The sequence below is a fragment of the Mustela putorius genome, unplaced genomic scaffold (assembly GCF_011764305.1).
Source record: "Mustela putorius furo isolate JIRA1106 unplaced genomic scaffold, ASM1176430v1.1 tig00004007_pilon_pilon_pilon, whole genome shotgun sequence".
Lineage (NCBI taxonomy): Eukaryota > Metazoa > Chordata > Mammalia > Carnivora > Mustelidae > Mustela > Mustela putorius.
Window position 1 is genome coordinate 11,532,913 of NW_025422145.1, and position 19,792 is coordinate 11,552,704.

Consider the following 19,792-nt stretch of genomic DNA (forward strand, 5'->3'; position numbering starts at 1 on the left):
GGTGAGGTCATGATCTCAGGGTGGGGAGATGGAGCCTGCAGGAGCGTCCAAGCTCAGAGGGGAGTCTGCTTGAGATTCTCTCTCTCCCTGTCCCCCTGCCTGTCTCCCCACTTGGTGCATTCAGTCTCTCTCTATCTAATAAATAAATCTTAAAAAACAAAAAAACTCCCCTTTACTGTTAGAAGTCAGGAGAACGACCTGCCTTGGAGGACGGGGTGTGAGTGGGAGGGGGCCAGTACGGAGCTGGTGGAATAGGGCTCCTCAAGGTGTCTTTCTGGATCTGGGTAGGTGTGGTCCTTAGCAGCAAACTTGTTTGTTTTTCCGGATGTATGTTGTACTTGAATAAAACGTTTATAAAGAGAAAGGGAAAAGGACAAAGAAGGAAGTAAAACGCACAATGATTTCAAGTGTATGTGGTTAAGAAGGAAAGTTTTTCCCACTGACAGTCTCATTTTACCCCCTAAAGTAGTCACACTAAAGAGTTTAGTGTGTGTACATGTGATAGCCTTTTAACTTTGAACAGGGTCCTCTTGCTGAGAAACACTGAGAGCATTTTGGTAAAGCCCCCCTCACTGTCCTCAAGCTTCTTCTCTCACTCATGCACTGGACCAAAAAATAAAAAATAAAACTCCTTTGATAAGAGCCTAGACAGGGCAGCACCTTGCAGATGTGGTTCCAGTGTCCCTAGAGCCCAGCTCAAGACTTAGCATGTGTGTCATATTTGCTTCTCACAATAGCCTTCTGACTCCTTTTTTACCAAAAAGGATGTTGAAGATCACACCATTAGTGAGTAAGTGACAGAGATAGGGCTTAAAAATTAAGCTAAAGAGAGAAAGGAAAGATTAGTAAATATGTAGAGATAGGAGGGATTAGGCAGACAGATAGGGAGGGCAGCCTCCTGAGTCCCTCAGTTGCAGGTGCCGGGGCTGTAAGGCTGGAGGACACACCCTGACCACTCTGTCCACCCTCTTGTGGTGGGATGTGGCTGGAATCTGGAGACCTCAGCCTGGTGGGTTTCATAATCTTGGGCAAGTCACTCCATTGGTTGGCTTTCCTGACCTGTAAGTGAAGGAGGGGACATCCCATCTCAAACAGGCCCTTCAGCCCTGATGATCTAAGAGTCTAAGGACCAGATCCCATGGTTATGACAAACCAAGAGTAAATGCCATGCTCTGAGGATGAAACCCTGGCTGGCAAAGGAGTCAGGATTGCTTCTCTAGGGAGAAAGGAACAAGATGCATCACCAGTCAGAGGTGTTTCAGAGCTCAGCCAGCTCTGCTTGTCCTGCCTGCCCGTTTGCTATACAGCACATATGAAATTCAGTCCTTCCAAAGGTCAGGAGGGTTTGTTTCCCCTTTAGAGACTAGAGATTGAACCCCAGCAGGATCACCTGATTCTTAAGATGTGGACTCAGGCGTTGGATTTCCTGCACCACCTCATACTAGCTGTGAGACAGTAAGTCACAAGAAATCACTTACCTTGTCCCCTAGAGCCTCAGATTTTAAGTTATAAAAGGGAATAAGAATAGGACCCCCTTGGGTGCCTGGGTGGCCCAGTCGGTGAAGCATCTGCCTTCGGCTCAGGTCATGATCAAGAGTCCTGGGACCAAGTCCCACATTGGGCTCCCTGCTCAGCGGGGCATCTGGTACTTTCTCTCCCCCTCCATCTGTGCACTCTCTCTCTCTCTTGCTTTCTCTCAAGTAAATAAATAAAATATTTTAAAAATAGAATAGGACCCACTTCAGAGGCTGTTGTAAGGATTAACTGAAGTGACGATAGTGACGAGCTTCTCCAAGAACATTCATTCTCAGTGGCACACCCAAGGGAATAAAAAAATGGTTGTTGGGGAGAAAAAAAAAAAAACTTAACTCTCCCTATATGTAGGGCACAGTTAGAGACACGGTACACAAACAAATATATGGTATAACTGCAATATTAAAATGTCATGGTGTGGGGCGCCTGGGTGGCTTAGTGGGTTAAGCCTCTGCCTTCGGCTCAGGTCAGGATCTCAGGGTCCTGGGATCGAGCCCCACATCAGGCTCTCTGCTCGCCAGGGAGACCGCTTCCCTCTCTCTCTCTGCCTGCCTCTCTGCCTGCTTGTGATCTCTGTCTCTCTGTCAAATAAATGATTAAAATCTTAAAAATAAATAAACAAAATGTCATGGGGTCACCAAACAAAAACGTATGCATGAGGAACCCTCATATATCACTGGTAGGAATGTAAGATGATGCATCCCCTGTGGAAAATATTTTGGTAGTTCCTCAATAAGTTAAACATAGACTCACCACAGGATCCAACACCTGCCTCATAGGTATATGGCCAAGAAAACTGAAGACAGGTTTTGAAACAAAAACTTGTAAGCAGATATTTATTTCAGCATTATTCACAGTAGCAGAAAGGTGGAAATGACTCATATGTCCATCAACAGTTGAATGGCTAGGATATAATGGGATCTAGCTGCACAGCGGGATGTTATTCAGCCATAAAAAGGAATCAAGTCCTGAGGTTCCTGGGTGGCTCAGCCCATTAAGCCTCTGCCTTCAGCTCAAGTCATGATCCCAGGGTCCTGGGATCAAGCCGCACATCGGGTTCTCTGCTCAGCAGGGAGCCTGCTTCCCCCTCTGTCTCTGCCTGCCTCTCTGCCTACTTGTGATCTCTCTCTCTCTCTCTCTGTCAAATAAATTTAAAAATATTTTTTAAAAAAAGGAATCAAGTCCTGATTCATGCTACAACATGGATGAACCTGGAAAACATCATGCTGAAGGAAAGCAGTCAGGCACAAAAGGTCACATACTGAAGAGTTCCCCCGATTTTAAGAAATGTCTAGAATGGGGGGCGCCTGGGTGGCTCAGTGGGTTAAGCCGCTGCCTTCGGCTCAGGTCATGATCTCGGGGTCCTGGGATCGAGTCCCGCATCGGGCTCTCTGCTCAGCAGGGAGCCTGCTTCCTTCTCTCTCTCTCTCTCTCTGCCTGCCTCTCAGTGTACTTGTAATTTCTCTCTGTCAAATAAATAAATAAAATCTTTAAAAAAAAAAAAAAAGAAATGTCTAGAATGGGCAAACCCATAGACATTGAAAGGAGATTCATGGTTGCCGGGGGCTGGGCAGGTGAGGAGGCAGGGGTGGGAGTGGGGAGTGACTGGTAATGGGGATGGGTTTCTTTTGGGGGAAACGAAAATGTTTCAGAATCAGATAGTGGTGGTAGTTGAGCAACCTTGTGAATCTACTTTAAAAGACACTGCTGAACTGTACACTTTATAAGGGCGAATTTTATGGTATGTGAATTATATCTCAATAAAGCTGCCATTCTTAAATGTTCTGGGGAAAATGTATAAAAAGGTTGGCAGGGGTGGGGAGGGAGGGACAAGAATGAAATTAAATGGTTGACCTACAGCATGCCCACAAGGACCGTCAAGATGAAAGTTTTGGTGGTGGTATTTTTTTTTTTTTTTTTTTTTTACAGATCTATAATCTGCTAACTGAAGCCCTGGGAGCCAGATATGTTTTTGCATTCAGAACTTTTTGGATTTTAGAAAGACAATAGGGCGCACGTGCATGTAACCATCCGGCAAGGTTCAGGACAAGACCCAGTAAACCAAAATTTAAAAATTTCTGCAGGGGACGCAGCTGGGAGGCTGAGTGGTTGAGCATCCAATTCTTAGTTGATCTGGGGGTCATGGAATCGAGCCCCACTCACTGGGGAGTCTGCTTCTTTCTAACTCTCTCGCTCTCTCTCACTATCTCTCTCTCTTCTCCTCTCCCTCTGCCCCTACCCTACCTGTGTTCTCTCTAAAATAAAGGCATAAATGTTTTCTAAAAATTTCTGCAGGGAAACATATGCGTTCACACTGAACAAGTCAAAGAAGGGCTCTAAGTCTTCAGTGCGATACAGCAGCCAAATGTGATTGTTGGGCTCTTGAAATGAGCCCAGCCTGTGTTGAAATGCACCTCAAGTATGAAATGCCACATTTCAAAGACCTCATTGGAGAAAACTGATATTTAAAAAGTTACAAAGTTAATCATTTTATATTGATTCCATGTTGAAATGTTTTGGATCCATTGGTTCAAGTAAGAAAGATCATTAAAATTCATTCCGCCGGGGTGCCGGGGTGACTCCCTCAATAAGGCATCTGACTCTCTCTCTCTGCCTTTTAAAATCTCTCGGGTGCCTGGGTGGCTCAGTGGGTTAAGCCGCTGCCTTCGGCTCAGGTCGTGATCTCAGGGTCCTGGGATTGAGTCCCGCAACGGGCTCTCTGCTCAGCAGGGAGCCTGCTTCCCTCTCTCTCTCTGCCTGCCTCTCTGTCTACTGTGATCTCTCTGTCAAATAAATAAATAAAATCGTTAAAAAAAAAAGACATTTAAAATCTCTCTCTGCCTTTTAAAATCTTTTTTTTTTAAAGATTTTATTTATTTATTTGACATAGAGAGCGAAATCACAAGTAGATGGAGAGGCAGGCAGAGAGAGAGAGAGAGAGGGAAGCAGGCTCCCTGCCGAGCAGAGAGCCCGATGCGGGACTCGATCCCAGGACCCTGAGATCATGACCCGAGCCGAAGGCAGCGGCTTAACCCACTGAGCCACCCAGGCGCCCCTAAATAAAATCTCTTAAAAAAATAAAATAAGGGGCACCTGGGTGGCTCAGTGGTTAAGCCGCTGCCTTCGGCTCGGGTCATGATCCCAGGGTCCTGGGATCGAGCCCTGCATCGGGCACTCTGCTCAGCAGGGAGCCTGCTTCCTCCTCTCTCTCTCTGCCTGCCTCTCTGCCTACTTACGATCTCTGTCTGTTAAATAAATAAATAAAATCTTTTTAAAAATAAAAATAAAAAAATAAAATAAAATGTGGCCACTGGATGATTTTTTAAGTGCCTACGTGTCCTGCCTTCACAGTTAATATCCTGTTTCAAACAAGCTTGTTCCAAACTTATTTCAAACAACAAAAAAGGAAAAACCTTTACGTTTCCATGTTTTTAGATCTGGAGTATAACTGCAATTGGTAGGTCCAAGACTTAGCCCATGGGCCTGGAGAATCAAGAATGAGAAGGAAAGGCTGGAAGCTTGCAGCCAACTGTCTCCAGTCCAGAAATGGCCTGACTGCCGCCCACCCCACCCACCCCATCCCCTGCCTGCAGTAAGCAGACCCCTGCAGCAGCCCTTCCCATGGCGCTCTGCCCAGGCTACCCCAGACTGCTGGGTCAGCCCTGCCTGCCCATTGTCTCCAGCTCTGCAGGGGAGGAGCAAGGAGGAAGGGACAGGAGGAGTGTATATGGGAGCGGGCTGCCTGGAACTGCAACACTCCTCCAGCCTCAGGCAGAGGGCCAGCCATGTCCAGCTCATGGCTCCTGCTCCTGCTCTTGCTGCTGGTATCACCACCCCCTCTGCAGCCCTCCTCGCTGGCACCACCGGACACCCCAGCGGGCAAGGCCACCATCATGGGCCTTATCCTCTCGGCGCTGGAGAGAGCCACCTCCTTCCTGAAGAAGAGGCTGCCTGAAATCAACCTGGACGGCGTGGTGGGGTTCCGGGTGCTGGAAGGTGGGTGCACTCTTGTTCCCCTGGATGGGCCACCAGAAAAACAGTTCTCAGCCAGTCACCTCCCTGCTCTGCTAGGAGGCTTGCTCCTTTTGGAGCCCTCTTGGGGCCCTGCTGTACTCAATTATTTTAGGAGCAAAAAGGATTCAGACACTACATGGGAAAAGATTTGGAAATTATTCTTTTCCTGGGAGGAAATGATTCATTTGAGAGGGATGGTCCTGATAGGTCCCGAACAAGATGGGCAGAGGGGTATGCCCTCTCAAGGGGCCTTAATGGGAGCGTGGCTATGGAAAAACCAGAAACCCTTAAGATCGGGCTGCAGTGCACTCCCTCCACTTCTACCCAAAGCCACCTGAAGGCTCCAAGATAAGAGCCAAGTGTTTGTTCAGCTTTCAGGGATATAAGATCCTCTAGAAGGAGCTGACAATAGGCCAAGGCAAACAAGGAACCACCCCACTCACACTTCCAGTTACAGGAGCCCCTTTCCAAAGGCCACCTTGACCTAACTGACAGAGCTGACTTAGTATCAGCCTGGGGCTCTGGCCAGGCCCCCCTTCCCCATCACCCCCTCTGGGGTTGACCAGCACAGCTTGCCACCTCCATCCACCTGGACTCCAGGTCCCAGCAAGAAGAGGGGCCAGGTCTGCTCCCATGCCTGGCCTCCCAGTGTCCTCCCCACACTCCTGAGCCCCCAAGTGCCATCCTGGAGACCCCCAAGATCCAAGATCCTCTCAGGCTAGGACCAGGGTCTCCATTTAATCCCAGCCTGTCCTATACTGCCTCTAGAAATGAGTAATAATAATAAACCACAAGGCAGGCTTCCCCATGAGGCACAAGATACTTTCAGAGGCTCGTGAAAATGTTTTGATTTCTCTCTCTTTTTTTAAATTTCATTTATTTGAGAGAGAGCATGCGCATGAGAGAGAACATGAGCAGGGGAGAGGGGCAGAGGGAGAGGGAGAATCAGACTCCCCACTGAGCAGGGAGCCTGATGCAGGACTCAGTCCCAGGACCCTGGGATCATGACCTGAGCCGAAGGCAGACACTTGACCGACTAACCCACCCAGGCACCCTGTTTTGATTTCTGTTAAAGTTAGAAGGAATAAAAATAAACTTTTAAGTCAAAGAGAATGCTCTAATATATAATGTCAACAGATCCATATTTACACTTATACAGTCTTAAGACTTTCTCTTTGATCTATTTTTTTTTTTAATAAAGAAAGAGCCCCACAAAGCCACAGCAAGTGGCCTGGCAATGTACCTTTGGATGCTAGTAATCTCCAAGCAGCCCAGAGAGGGAAGTGTCCTGTTTTGCTCTCCCTGCAGGTGGGGACCCTGAGGCACAGAGAGGTCCGGTAACCTCTCCAGTATGATCGGCTTCACAGCTGATCATACTCAAATCGAACTCCAACAGCCCTTGAGGGGAGAGTGGACATTGCCTTGACTTTTCTGACCACCCTAGATGTCAGGCACAGCACTGGGCTTCATCTAAGCAGCTGTTGTTGTTCCTGGAACAAGACAACAGGTTTTGTCAGCAGCCGTCCCATGGGCCTGTTATTTCTTTAGGGAGAGAGAAGGAAGGGCAGGTGGTTCCCTTGGCCGTGTGCTTTCTGGGGTCCATGAGATAATAAAACATAAAGTTTGCTAAGTACCCACTAAGTGCTGGCACAAGGTTAACGCTCATATGGGGTATTTTGCTGACTTCTCCCCACAATCCTTGAAGTAAGTTCATTATGATTATCCCCTTTCACCGATCAGGGACAGACTTTAGAGAATGTCCAGGGTCACATAGCAAGCAAGTGTAGGCAGTGGGCTTAGAACCCTGCTCTGTCTGACTCAGCGCCCACTGTCTGAATCATCACTGGGTTGAGGTGGCTGGGAAGGAGGGAAATGGTGGCGCAACCCAACACCACACAACAGCCTCAGACCAGGGCCACCCCCTGCTCTCCTCTCCTCTCCTCTCCTCTCCTCTCCACAGCTCTCCTCTATCCCTTTGCCATAACCTATAGATGTGTAACAAAGTATCCCTAAACAGGTGCATAAAATGGCAACACAGTTACCATCTCACCATGACTGTTTGTCAGGAATCTAGGAAGAGTTGGGCTAGGGTTCTGGCTCAGGGTCTCACATGAGATTGGAGTCAAAATGTCAGCCAGGCTGTGATCATCCGAAGGCTTGACTGGGGCTGGAGGAGCCACCCCATTCACTCCCAGGCCTGCCAAGTTAGTGCTGGCAGGAGCCTCACCATGTGACCTCGCCATATGGCTACCTGTGTGCCCTGGCAACATGGCAGCCAGCTTTCCCAGAGTAAGTGACCTCAGAGAAGCAAGGCAGTTGCCTTGTCTTTTACAACCAAGCCTTGGAGGTCACACACCATCATTTCCCCAATTTCTTATTGGTTTCGAGGGTCAGCCCCATATGATGCAGGAAGGCCTTGAAAGGGTGTGGAAACTGGCGGGTTGCCACAGCACTCCTTGTGAAGGTCCTATTTTCATTCTCAGCCTCCCAGGACAGAGAGAAGGGGTTCACAGTAGGGGGGGTCCAGTTACAACAAGATACCCATTGTTCTCCCGAATCCTTTCTGCTTGGGGCTAGACAAGTGGACATTGACCCTCCCTAAGAGAGAAAAGGGTCCCTCCAGCTGCCTCTGCCAGCCAGGACGGTGATCCAAAAGGTGGCAGCAGCAGCCACCCAGGCAGGGAGAAATACCACCATGAAGCCAGGTTGGGTGCACCTCATTGCTAACTTGGCTACCCCTTCTGGTTGCCAGGACAGTACCCTCCAGCTGCAACAGAGTCAAGCAGTCTGGAACAAGGTTTCAGAAGCAGACAGCCTAGGTTCAAGTGCAGGGAGAGAGCCAAAACTGGAGAAGAGTGTTATAGAGCCCATCACCCCCCACAGGACTTGCTTAACACACTCTTAAACCACATCCTCCCTCCCCAACAAAGTTCTTATCTGGACTCAGGCCATCTATCATCCTCTCAGCCCTGTGCTGAGGCTTTCCCTCACATCTCCTCTCTCGACCACCTTTTCTCTCCCCACCATGACCATTTTCTCCAACCCCTGCAGAACCACTGCTAGTCAAAATGTGAAATTTGAAATGTGAATTCTAACGTGAAAATTAGAAAAAGGTGTCTCTTTCCTCAAGTCGTTTGCCTGCCATCTGCTGGAGAATTGTTTTAATACAAATACAAACCCAGGGCGCCTGGATGGCTCAGTGGGTTAAGCCGCTGCCTTCGGCTCAGGTCATGATCTCAGGGTCCTGGGATCGAGTCCCACATCAGGCTCTCTGCTCATCAGGGAGCCTGCTTCTCTCTCTCTCTCTCTCTCTGCCTACCTCTCTGCCTACTTGTGATCTCTCTCTGTCAAATAAATAAATAAAATCTTTTAAAAAAAAGATATTTAACAAATACAAACCCATGATAGGAATATATGCTGCCCTTGTGCAGTATACAACCTGCTCAACTGTACACCGCGGCTTTCCACCCAGCATCTGAATCCCTTCCTTATTCTTGTACAGCAAACCTTAGATCTCCCTAATTAATACTTACAACTAAACTTTATTAAGTGCCTACTTTGCACCGTGGACAATGCTAAGTCTTCTCTATGCATTAGTTCATTTAATCCTTAGAACTCCCCACTCTAAGAAGTAAGGACCATCATTTCCCCCATTTCATAGATGAAGAAAGTAAAATGAAAAGAAATTAAATATCTTTCTCTGGTCATCCAACAAGAAAGAATTCGAGTCAGGATCTAAACTCAGGCCCACCTCCCGAAACCAAATCCTTAGCTGCCAACTTCCGGCACACTGGCCCCACCCCCATCACCCAGCTGAGCCCCACAGGCCTCATTTCCAGTAAGCTCAGCCAATTCTTTCCTCTCAGGAACTGGAGGAGAAAAGGAGGTTCAATAAGCATTATAAGTTTGGATAATCTTTTCTATTCAAATTCCTTGTCAAATGATGGAATGAATGAAGTCTTTTCCTTTCCAGTGCAGCTAAAAGGTGTTCAGGAAAAGTGGGCCCAGGACCCCCAGATGCAGCAGCTGAGCCTGCGTGTGGGGAAGCTGGTGGAAAAGCTAGAACCTCTCCTTCACAGATCCATCTCCTACCTCAAGCTGAGTGATCCCAAGTACCTAAGAGGTAAAAGCAGGGGCTAAAGTCCCATTACTTCAGGAACACAGCATCTGGGGGCACTCCTCCTGGTGTAACGGAGAATCTGGGACAATCTGTAACCAACTGATTCCTGTGGGCCTAGCACACAGGCTGAACTTGGGGAATGTTTGGCCATCCCTGGCCAGCTTGTGATGACCTCTCCCACCTATACAGGGAGTGATGAGACAGGGAGGGGTTGAATGGTGGGGCAGAGTGGCTGGGAGTAGGGAACATGCCTCCCCTTGCTCAGCTTACCCAAGGCTTGGAAGCCTGCATCCTAGACAAGAGGGGAGGGTCTGGTCTGTCCCAGAGAGTAAGATGTCTCAAAAATAATTCAGCCCTTTGCACACCAAATATTAGCATTCTGCTAGTATCTCTCTGATCCACGCTGTAAGCCTGGTGTGAATCATTCCTGGGGTGGTAAAGGGGGATGATGTATAAAACCAGCCCCTCACGCTTGTTTGGCCGCCTAGACTCCCAGCTCCCAGGCAGGTGTGTGGGAATGCACAAGGAGATGGTTAGCCAGTACACCCTTCCTTCTCACACAGCAGCCCAGCTGCAGACCACCACATCCCCGCCCTCCCTACCTCCGATCTCCATGTGCCCCATCCTGGCCCATAAGACCATCCCAACCTGTGTTATCCTAAAGAAGTCCCTCAGCATCTTTCTTTCTTTCTTTCTTTCTTTCTTTCTTTCTTTCTTTTTTAAGACTTTATTTATTAGGGCTCCTGGGTCACCCAGTGGCTTAAAGCCTCAGCCTTCAGCTCAGGTCATGATCTCGGGGTCCTAGGATGGAGCCCCATATCGGGCTCTCTGCTCGGCAGGGAGCCTGCTTCCCCCTCTGTCTCTCTGCCTGCCTCTCTGCCTACTTGTGACCTCTGTCAAATAAATGGATAAAATCTTTAAAAAAAAAAAAAGATTTTATCTATTTATTTATTTGAGAGAGAGCACAAGCTGTGAGGAGGGGCAGAGGCAGAGGGAGAAGCATACTCCCTGCTGAGCAGGGAGCCTGACTTGGGGCTCGATCCCCAGACCTGAGATCATGACCTGAGCTGAAAGCAGAAGCTTAATTGACTGAACCACTCAGGCACCCCAATTCTTATTGATTAAAAAAAAAAAATTTTTTTTTTTTTAGAGGAGGAGCTTCCTGAATGTTTCAAACATAATGTGCAAGCAGCAGGCAAGGCTCAGAGCCTTGGGCAGGCTTGTGTGCGGTCAGGGCTACCTGGGCAGGGACACCCAGTTCCTGGGCTTGGGCTGTAGGAGCCTGGGTGCAATTAGGCAAGGTGTGGTGCACTGCCCCTGGGTGCTTTCTCTTCACCCCGCCTTTCTGCCAGAGTTCCAGCCGACCATCCAGCCTGGGTTTTGGAAGCTTCCACATGCCTGGACCAGCACAGATGCCTCCATGGTCTACCCCACGTTTGAGCCACAGGACTCCTTCTCCGAGGAACGCAGTGACTCCTGTCTGGTGCAGCTGCTGGGAACAGGGTGGGCCCCCTACACCTGCCCTCACTTTCCAAAAACCCAGATCACTTGCTCTCTGCTAGTCCTCCTGTCTCCAACGTCCAAGGATCTGTGCAGAACCAAACACAGCCTCCCCACCTCCCAGACACCCTGACACCAACCTCTCTCACCCCCGTTGCACCTAAGCTGCCTCCCCCGCAGCCCCGCTCTCCACTGGAGACTTCCAGCTGGGTCCAAACATCCACCCCATACCCTGAACGCATCCCCCCCCACTGGTCTCTCACACAAGAGGGATCCTTTCAAAAGCCACATCTGAACATTCCGCCCCCAGTATGAAGCTTCCTGTTGTTCTCAGAACAAAGCCCCAGCTCCTGCTGCCCTTACAGGTCCCCGGGCCCCTCTAGTCCAGCCCCTGGGGCTCTTGTCAGGCCCTCAAAAGGACCTATTCTGTCCCACTTCTAAACCTTTGCCTGTGCCCCGCTGTTATCTGTGGTCCTCCTCCCACCTGCCCCACCCCACCCCCTGCCTAAGTAACCCTGCTTACGCCTTAGAGCCACTCCAGCATCCTTCTTCCAGAACCTTCCCTGACCTCCCTAGGCTGACTCTCCTAGCACCACCGGTAGCCATAGATAGAATTTACATTAATCTAGGGCTCTGGCCCCCTCACTGGGCTGTAGGTCTCTGCAAGCAGGAGTAGAGCCTAGTGACGCTTACAATTTCATCCTGCTGTGCAGGGGGCTTGGTACCAGCCCTGAATCAGCCCTAGGTTCATAGAATTGCTGGGTAGGGTAGTGGGTGGTCCCCCAAGGACTGTACTTGGGGGTCCCACAGAGCAAGTCGCAGCCCCTTGGAGCTTGCCCAATCCAGGATAACTCCAGGGTCGCCTCCCCTTGCTGGGGTAGCACAGCTGGGTCCCTAGAACATACTGGGGTTCTAATAACAAGTGGGGGGCTGGGGACCGGAACAGGCTTCATGTCCTCAGGCTTCCTTCAGGGCGCCTGAACCACTTCTTCTGCAGGACAGACAGCAGCCAGCCCTGCAGGCTCTCAGACTTGTGCAGGACCCTCATGACCAAGCCCGGCTGCTCGGGGTACGGCCTCTCCCACCAGCTGCTGTTCTTCCTCTCGGCCAGAATGGTAAGTGCCCCACATGGGCCAGCCACACGCACAGAGGAGAGCCAAAGATTAGAAGGGGCTTGTGGTGGTGCAGTTTTGCATGCTACACACCAGGAAAATAAGCGGGGTTTGGGGCTTGTGCTTTGGACATCAGGAGGGAGAAGTAAGAGTAGTCTGCCATCTGTCTGCTATAACATTGAACCAGACTAGGGGTGGGGGTGGGGGGGCAGGATTTGGGATTCTAGTTGGACAGATCGCACTGCATGCAAAACTGGATTGTAGGCGCCGGGAAAACAAAGAGAAAGAGTAAAAGAGAAGCAGCAGAAAGAACTCCGTAAACAATAACAAATGGAAAAGGATTTCGAATATTTGGTCCATAGCAGCTTTCAGAAAAACAAACCAAGACAAACCAGCCCCACCCTGACCTCTGCAGCCTCCAATGCTCTTCCAAGCCCAGGAGCTCAAACTTCACTAAATAAAGACAATAATTTTAGTTTTATAAAATTATTTTTATAATTTTATTTTTTAAACATTTTATTTATTTATCTGAGAGAGAGAGAGAGACATCACAAGTATGGAGAGGGGTAGAGAGAGAAGCAAGCCCTCCCCACTGAGTAGGGAGCCCAATGCGGGACCCATACCAGGACCCTGGGATCATGACCTGAGCCGAAAGCAGACGCTTAACCAACTGAGCCACCCAGGAACCCTAAATTAGGATAATAATTTTTAAGCATATATATTTCCCCATATGGAAAGGTAAGGCTCATTATCTCCATTGAAAGAGGTTATTTCTTGTGCAGAAATTCTTAACTGAGGGGTGCCTGGGTGCCTCAGTGGGTCAAAGCCTCTGCCTTCGGCTCAGATCGTGATATCATGGGATCGAGCCCCGTGTTGGGCTGTCTGCTCAGCAGGGAGCCTGCTTCCTCCTCTCTCTGCCTGCCTCGCTGCCTACTTGTGATCTCTGTCTGTCAAATAAATAAATAAATCTTTAAAAAAGAAAGAAAGAAATTCTTAGCTGAGAAGGTACTTAATGTTTTAGTTAGGCAGATTTTTAAAAAAAAATTGTTGTTATTTGTTGGCAAGCTGTCCCCATCCAGTATTTCTGTAAATACAATAACAATCAAATTACGAGGAAAACTATTTTGCTTATTAGATTGGACAGGTAGAAGGCTACTCTGATACAGTGTTACAGAAATTGGCAAATCCACCTCTCGTCTCCTGTCCCGTCCCTGAGACCAGTCCGTGGCCCACACTTTGAGCAGCACTGAAGCTAGCCAGCTGGGTTAGCCTGAAATCGGAATGGGGCGGCAGCGAATGGTTATATCGCTCCAGTTTCAGGCTGTGTCGGGTACTTCCCGACTATGGTACCGCCCATCCAAGCGAGTGCCTCTGGTGCAGTCCCAGACACATCACCCTTCCCCTGTGGCTGAGACCCTCGAGGTTCAGAAAGGTTAACGTGGCCGGCTAAGGTCACACCACTCCTGAGTGGCAGAGCTGGGACTCAAACCCAGCTCTTTCTGATCCGCGCCGCCCCCCCCCTGCCACCCCACCCAGAGATGGAGCCTCCAGCAGTCCAGGGGTATAGATGGGGAAGAAATTCTGGAAAAAGAGGAAAGACCTGCCTCAAAGGCAGCCTCCTTCCAGACCATCTCAGAACTACAAGCCTTCCCCTGTGGTGGAGTGTGGGTGTGTCATCTATCCTTCTGGCTGTTTCTTCCCCTCAGAAGGGATGCACAGAGGGGCTGTTCCGCCAGAGCCAACACTACATGAATCTATTTTGTGCCAACATGATGGAGCTGAACCGGAGAGCTGAGGCCATTGGATATGCCTACCCGACCCGGGACATCTTCATGGAGAACAGTGAGCCCTGGCACTCCTCTCTACTGACAGAGCGGAGGGGTGTGCCTGGTCCAGGGGGCACGTACGCATGCACACACACACGCACTCACGGGTTGCCAGATTTAGCAAAAGAAATATAGATGCCCCAAGTAACTTTGAACTCCAGATAAACTGAATATATTTTTAGTACAAGTATATCCTGAACATTCCCTGGGATACTCTTGTGCTTTAAAATTTGCATTTGTGATTATTGGACACTCGACTTGAACTGGGCGTCCTGTATTTTACCTGCCACAACGTGACTGCTTCCTGCCCCCAAGGCTGACACGGTGATGGAACTCTGGACTGACTGACCAGCTCAGAGATGAGGCAGGAAAGGCATCTCATAGTGGTTGCTCCTTGGCGTGGGGGTCTGGATCCCTCGACTGACACTAACTCTTGAGTGACTCCCATCAAGGCCCTCAGTGGAGGCAGGACCTAGTCTGGGAGTCGCCTTATTCCAGTCACTGCCCTGAGCCCCTACCTGCTGGCAGGAGGAGGCTCGTGGCACTGTGCAGCCTTGGACGCTGGAAGCTGGTGGGCCTGGAGGAAGGCCTGTAGAGCATCCTCTGTCTTTGCTTCCAGTCATGTTCTGTGGAATCAGTGGCTTCTTGGACTTCTACAAGCTCCAGTGGCTGGAAGCCATTCTCAACTGGCAGAAGCCACAGGAAGGATGCTTCGGGAGGCCCGGTGAGGTGCACGTCCACCCTGGCTGAAAGCAGGAGGCTGGTGGGGGGCTGGGTTTCTAGGCCAAGTGAAGAAAGGTGATAGAGCAGTCCTAGTGGCTCAGAGAGAGATTTGCAACACATATATACATGCGAACACACAGGCGAACACACACACACGTGGAAATGGGCTTGGATCTTTGGAAGCCAAAACTTTGCAGGATGGGAGAAAGTCTCGTTGGAAGGTGCTGGCCCCCTGCCCCTGCAGGAACAAATGCATTGCTTCGGTGACTATTTCCTAAGCACCTGCTTTGGGCCAGACCCTTTCTAGGATCCAGGGTATACTTTGACCCTGAAGAAAAGAGGCAGAAGCCATCTAAATTAACCAATAAGTGAATTAATTGTGAGTTCTGATAAGGGCTGTGAAGAAGAAACAGGCTGAGAAAGAAAAGAATGTGGAAGAAGTTTCTTTGGGCGAGAATATTCAGGGAGATGTCTGCAGCAAGTGACCTAGAAGAGGAGGCAGAGAGGACACAGTCCCTTTCCAGCTGTGTTACACTGGGCAGCTGGTCCCTTTTAACTCACTGAGCCTTGACTTCCTCTTCTGTAGATAAATGGGTATAATAATTTCCTTCCTGAGCTATGAGGAGTAGACATAATACATGGGAAACCATTTGTCCTGTTTGTGGCACAGAGGAGGTTTCCAGTACAGGCTAAAGCCTGGAATGCCTCAAGGAGGCAAAGCTTTTGAAATAAGATAGTCTAATTTTAGAATAGAACAGGTGATAAAATGAAGGTTCTGAGGCCCCCAGACCTTCCGACTGAGCAGACAGAACGTGGGCCTGTGGAAAGTGCATATTTAAGAAGTTCCTCCGCATCAGCTGCCCTGATATGGGTGGTTGGGGGACCACAATGGGAGAAACATCAGCAGAGGGCAAATTGAGGCAGTATGTAAGGATCTGCAGACAGGTGCTCCAGGAACCTTCTGGAAGAACCTCCAGAGGCAAGTCCCAAGTTTCTTGAGGTATTGTGAGGGGGGGGGGGGGGGGGGGGTTGGTGAGTAAGGTGTGAAAATCCATCTTGAGAAGGTCACCTTTCAACTCTTCTCCCAGCTGCTGAAGATGAAGAATTATCAAAAGCCGTTCAACACCAACAGCATGTTTTGAGGAGAGTGAAGAGGCGAGAAAAACAATTTACAGGTAATGAAAATACCCAGCGGCCTTCTGGGCATGAAACCAAGATACACCCCAGAAAGGCTGCACACAGATTGACCTCAGTGGAAATGTGCCTTATTCCCTCAGGGCAGGGTAGGAAGCGGGAGTCCAGAGATCTTGTCTCCAGGAAGGGAACATAAAAGAAGTTTCAGCGTGTTACTGAAAATGACAACAGAGAGCACCCCCTCACTGTCTAGGTCAAGTCAGGAAAACGGAACCAGCACCGGGAACTTGAGGCAGGGGGAGTTTAATGCAGGGAACTCTTCTCAAAGGTGTTGCAAGAGATGAGCCCAGAAAAGCGAGAAAACCCAGAGACTAACCACTGCAGGAAGCCACGACCCTCACCAGAAACAGAGCTGGAGGGACTGTGGAGCCAGGCAGGGTTAGGAGAGCCTGCAGGGGCTGGCCATGGAGGAGGCAAAGATGGGGAGGAGTATCCCCTCTTTCAGCTTGTGTCTGCTATTGCTCAAACCTAGACAGAAGCTGATGGGCAAGGCATCCTGGGAAATGTAGTTTGGAAGGGTCAGTGCACTGTGGTTTGGAGCCAAAAAAGGGCAGGAGGGAATCTTTGAGCCAACAGGCAAGTGAGCAATGCAATCCCCGTGGCCACATGTCCAGATGTCCCCAGCTTACACCTCTTGTCCCGGAGCCATTATGAATAGTACCCCCTTTCCTCCCCGAAGTATCCCTGGTTGAGAAGATAAATTGCGTGGTCAGTCCACCAGTGTAGAGAAACCGAGAATCAGATCCAGTTATATTGGGAAGGGAAGAAAGGCAAGATTTAATATGGGAGGCAGGGAGGAAGAAGGAAGAGAAGAACTGATTCCTTTTTAAAATTTTTTGATTTTTTCCTTTTTTTATTTTATTAAAAAATAAATATCCGCAAAACACAAGCAGGAAAAGAGATGTGATAGCCAGCCCCCAGAGCAGATACCCAGCATAGGTTGGTGGATGATTCCAGTAACTAAATGTCTCCCCATGAGCCCCACTGTAGCCTCATCATCTGCCTGCAGGTAGGCAAGGGAAGGAAGTGGAAGTACAAATCCAAAGGCTGGGTTGGGGGAGGGAGAGAAGTTCTCAGGAGACCACAAGAGGCCCCTGACACAAGGGGCTGTGGCTACCCATGGCCAGGTGGTAGGGGTTCTGCTGTGCACGCACTGGAGAGCTGGCTGCTGCCCAGAGGCACACAGCTAGACCGTACGACTGAGCTGGGACTGGAGAGGGAGGTGCAGAAAGGGCCGAGATCCTTCCGGGGTCCCTACAGATTGATGGCAGTGGAGGGAACTGCCCAGGAGGGAGCAGTGCTTCCTTTCCTTCTGGAGCACACCCCCTGCACACCCATGGAGCAGGGGGCAGCCAGCGTGGAGATTTAGGGCACAGGATTTGAAATCATGCTGTCAGAGCTGGAATCTGCTTCTGCTTCTTCCTCACTGTGGGGATCACTCGACCCTTCTGGTCCTCCATTTCTTTATAAAATCAGGACCTACCAGTGCCTCCTTCATAGAGCTGCTGGGGGTTAGTATCAGATCACCAAGCAGAGCACTCCCCATGGTATTTGGCGTATCACAGTGTGAGCTGCTGGCGTGCATAATTAGGCTCCTTGGAACCTGCATTCTCCCTCCCTCCAAAGGCCCTAGCTGAGGTTCTTCCCATCTCCAAGACCGTGAGGGGCGAGGAAAGTCCTGGCTCCCTCTCCACCTGCTCAGAAACAGAGGTGGGTGGCCCACTTGGGGGTTAGAGAACAAAGAAACCTCTAAGGGGTTCTTGCTCTGGCAGGTGTCAGGCAGGTGCTCAGGGTCACCTGGGACCAGACAAAATTAAGGCAGGAATGAGAGAGGCTATCAAGGTCAAAAAATGAGCCCTGGGGACTCCAGTGTTGGGGAGCTCATCCCTGCTACCGAACTTTGGTTTCCCTATCTGCAAAAATGGGCAACAGGATGCTATCCTAGAAGGTCTCATGCAGGCCCTCAGAGCAAGGGGAGGTGGGAAGGAGCTGGACAAGGGTGTGGCCTCAGGTCAGATCCCAGGGGAGGGGGGCTCTGGAGTGGAAATTGCACCTGAGTCACCCCCCCCCAGATGGAAGGCTGGTCTTTTGTGTCATGTATTAGTAAGTCACTGGGAGGAGGCATAACCTTCTTGATGAGGAGGCTCCAACTGGCCAGGGTCATTTCTCTGGAGACGGGAGCTATTAGTGGCCAGCACTCATGGCAGCTGGTGGATGGGTGGTGGCCCAGGACCTGGCTGGCTGGGGAAGTATCCAAAAACCACTCATGACAGAACTGTGGCCAGTATTCAACACAGGATTCACAGGGAGGGCTTTCTCTCCCCAGATGGCTGTTCCTCCCACAACACAGCCATGGCTGTGGCCGCCCTGGGGGGCTTCCTCTACGTCCTGGCGGAACACCCCCCAGCAGGTGGAGAGCTGTGGCAGTCCTCACTGGCACCAGCTGTAGTCGCTGAGACAAATGTGTCCACGCCTGCCACTGGAAGATGAAAATGGATACCGTTCGTCAGACCTTCCTCCCTTAAATCCCAGGTGCCCAGGCCATGCCCTGACAAGGAGGCAGCAGAAGAAACAACCAGAAAAGCAGCCCAGCTTCGTCCCCTCGGGGAGCAGGGCCAGGGAAGGTGATGTGGGGCTGGAGCCAGGCGTGGGAGCCAGGCGTGGAAGCAGAAATGAATAAATTTAGAGTGCAGTCGAGTCGTGTTTCTCAGCCGTGGGGACAACTTCTAGGGCTCTGTTTTCAAGTCACGACACAAACTCCAAGGAGACCCATAATGTGAGCGTTAAAGGCAGTTCGTTCAGATGTCAATGGTTGCATCTTTCCCAGTGGGAGAAATAAGGGTCTCTGAATGTAACAGTCGAGTCATGACTGAACTTGAGATGTGGTCACAAAAGGCAGAACATAAAATGTTTATGTCTGTGCAAGGAACTCTAGTGTCATGTCGTGTCCTGCCACAGCCACGTCATTTGACAAAAGGCAGTGTAGCATCGTGGTTAATGGTGCGGCTGTGCCCAGGCTGCGTGCGTCCAAATCCCAGCTGTCCCGCTGATGAGCTCTGTGTCCTCGGCAGGGTCAGTTAGTGTCTCTGTGACTTTGTTTCTCATCAGTACAACTGGGATAATTACGGCACCTGCCTGAAGATCACTTGCAGTGTTGTGACCATCATCTTTGTAGGGTACCGAGAACCATTCCTATAACACAGTAGGTGCCAGGTGAGTGTTCCCTCCTGCAGCAGCAGGGGTGATGTCACATTACCTGGGGAGCTTGTCCCGAAGCAGTGGGCATGGAGAGCTGACTTGTCAGCCCTTTTCTTATTCCCAGCACGTGCTTCCTCCCTGGTGTTCTGCTTCAGTGTGAGTATATCTGAGCATGTCAGCTACAGTTCTGATTTGTTTTCTTGAAGTACAGCTGACATAAAATTCCTTGGAACTCTGACACAAGGAAAGACCTTCTGGAATGTTATCATGGGTCCAGCCACTGTCTGTGGTATAGATATCAGGCTATGTACAGAGGCATGTCAAAAGAAGACTGGGGTCAAAAAATCATCTAAAACTCCAGTCCTTTGGACTTGAAGGTTCTCTTTTTTTTTTTCTTCAAAGATTTTATTTATTTGACAGACAGAGATCACAAGTAAGTGGAGAGGCAGGCAGAGAGAGAGGAAGCAGGCTCCCCATAGAGCAGAGAGCCTGACATGGGGCACTGGGATCACAACCTGAGCCAAAGGCAGAGGCTTAACCCACTGAGCCACTCAGGTGCCCCTGAGCTTGCA

At 49.9% G+C, this 19,792-nt stretch overlaps 1 protein-coding gene across 1 annotated transcript; it reads left to right on the forward strand.

The window, feature by feature from the left end:
• The first annotated feature begins 4,958 nt into the window (after positions 1-4,958).
• On the forward strand, positions 4,959-18,719 carry CUNH16orf89 (chromosome unknown C16orf89 homolog). Its single transcript, XM_004750431.3, has 9 exons — positions 4,959-4,990; positions 5,171-5,529; positions 9,521-9,670; positions 11,020-11,170; positions 12,165-12,282; positions 13,986-14,121; positions 14,725-14,829; positions 15,917-16,003; positions 18,349-18,719. The coding sequence occupies exons 1-9, from the start codon at positions 4,959-4,961 to the stop codon at positions 18,510-18,512; spliced, it is 1,302 nt and encodes a 433-aa protein (XP_004750488.2). The 3' UTR covers positions 18,513-18,719.
• Positions 18,720-19,792: the final 1,073 nt, after the last annotated feature.

Excerpts from the sequence above, each read along its gene's own strand:
- CUNH16orf89 (XM_004750431.3), top strand. The coding sequence starts at position 4,959 with ATGTTTTTAGATCTGGAGTATAACTGCAATTG. Across the intron at positions 4,991-5,170 it reads CTGGAGTATAACTGCAATTG|GCTACCCCAGACTGCTGGGT; the intron begins GTAGGTCCAAGA and ends CGCTCTGCCCAG. Across the intron at positions 11,171-12,164 it reads GTGCAGCTGCTGGGAACAGG|GACAGACAGCAGCCAGCCCT; the intron begins GTGGGCCCCCTA and ends CTTCTTCTGCAG.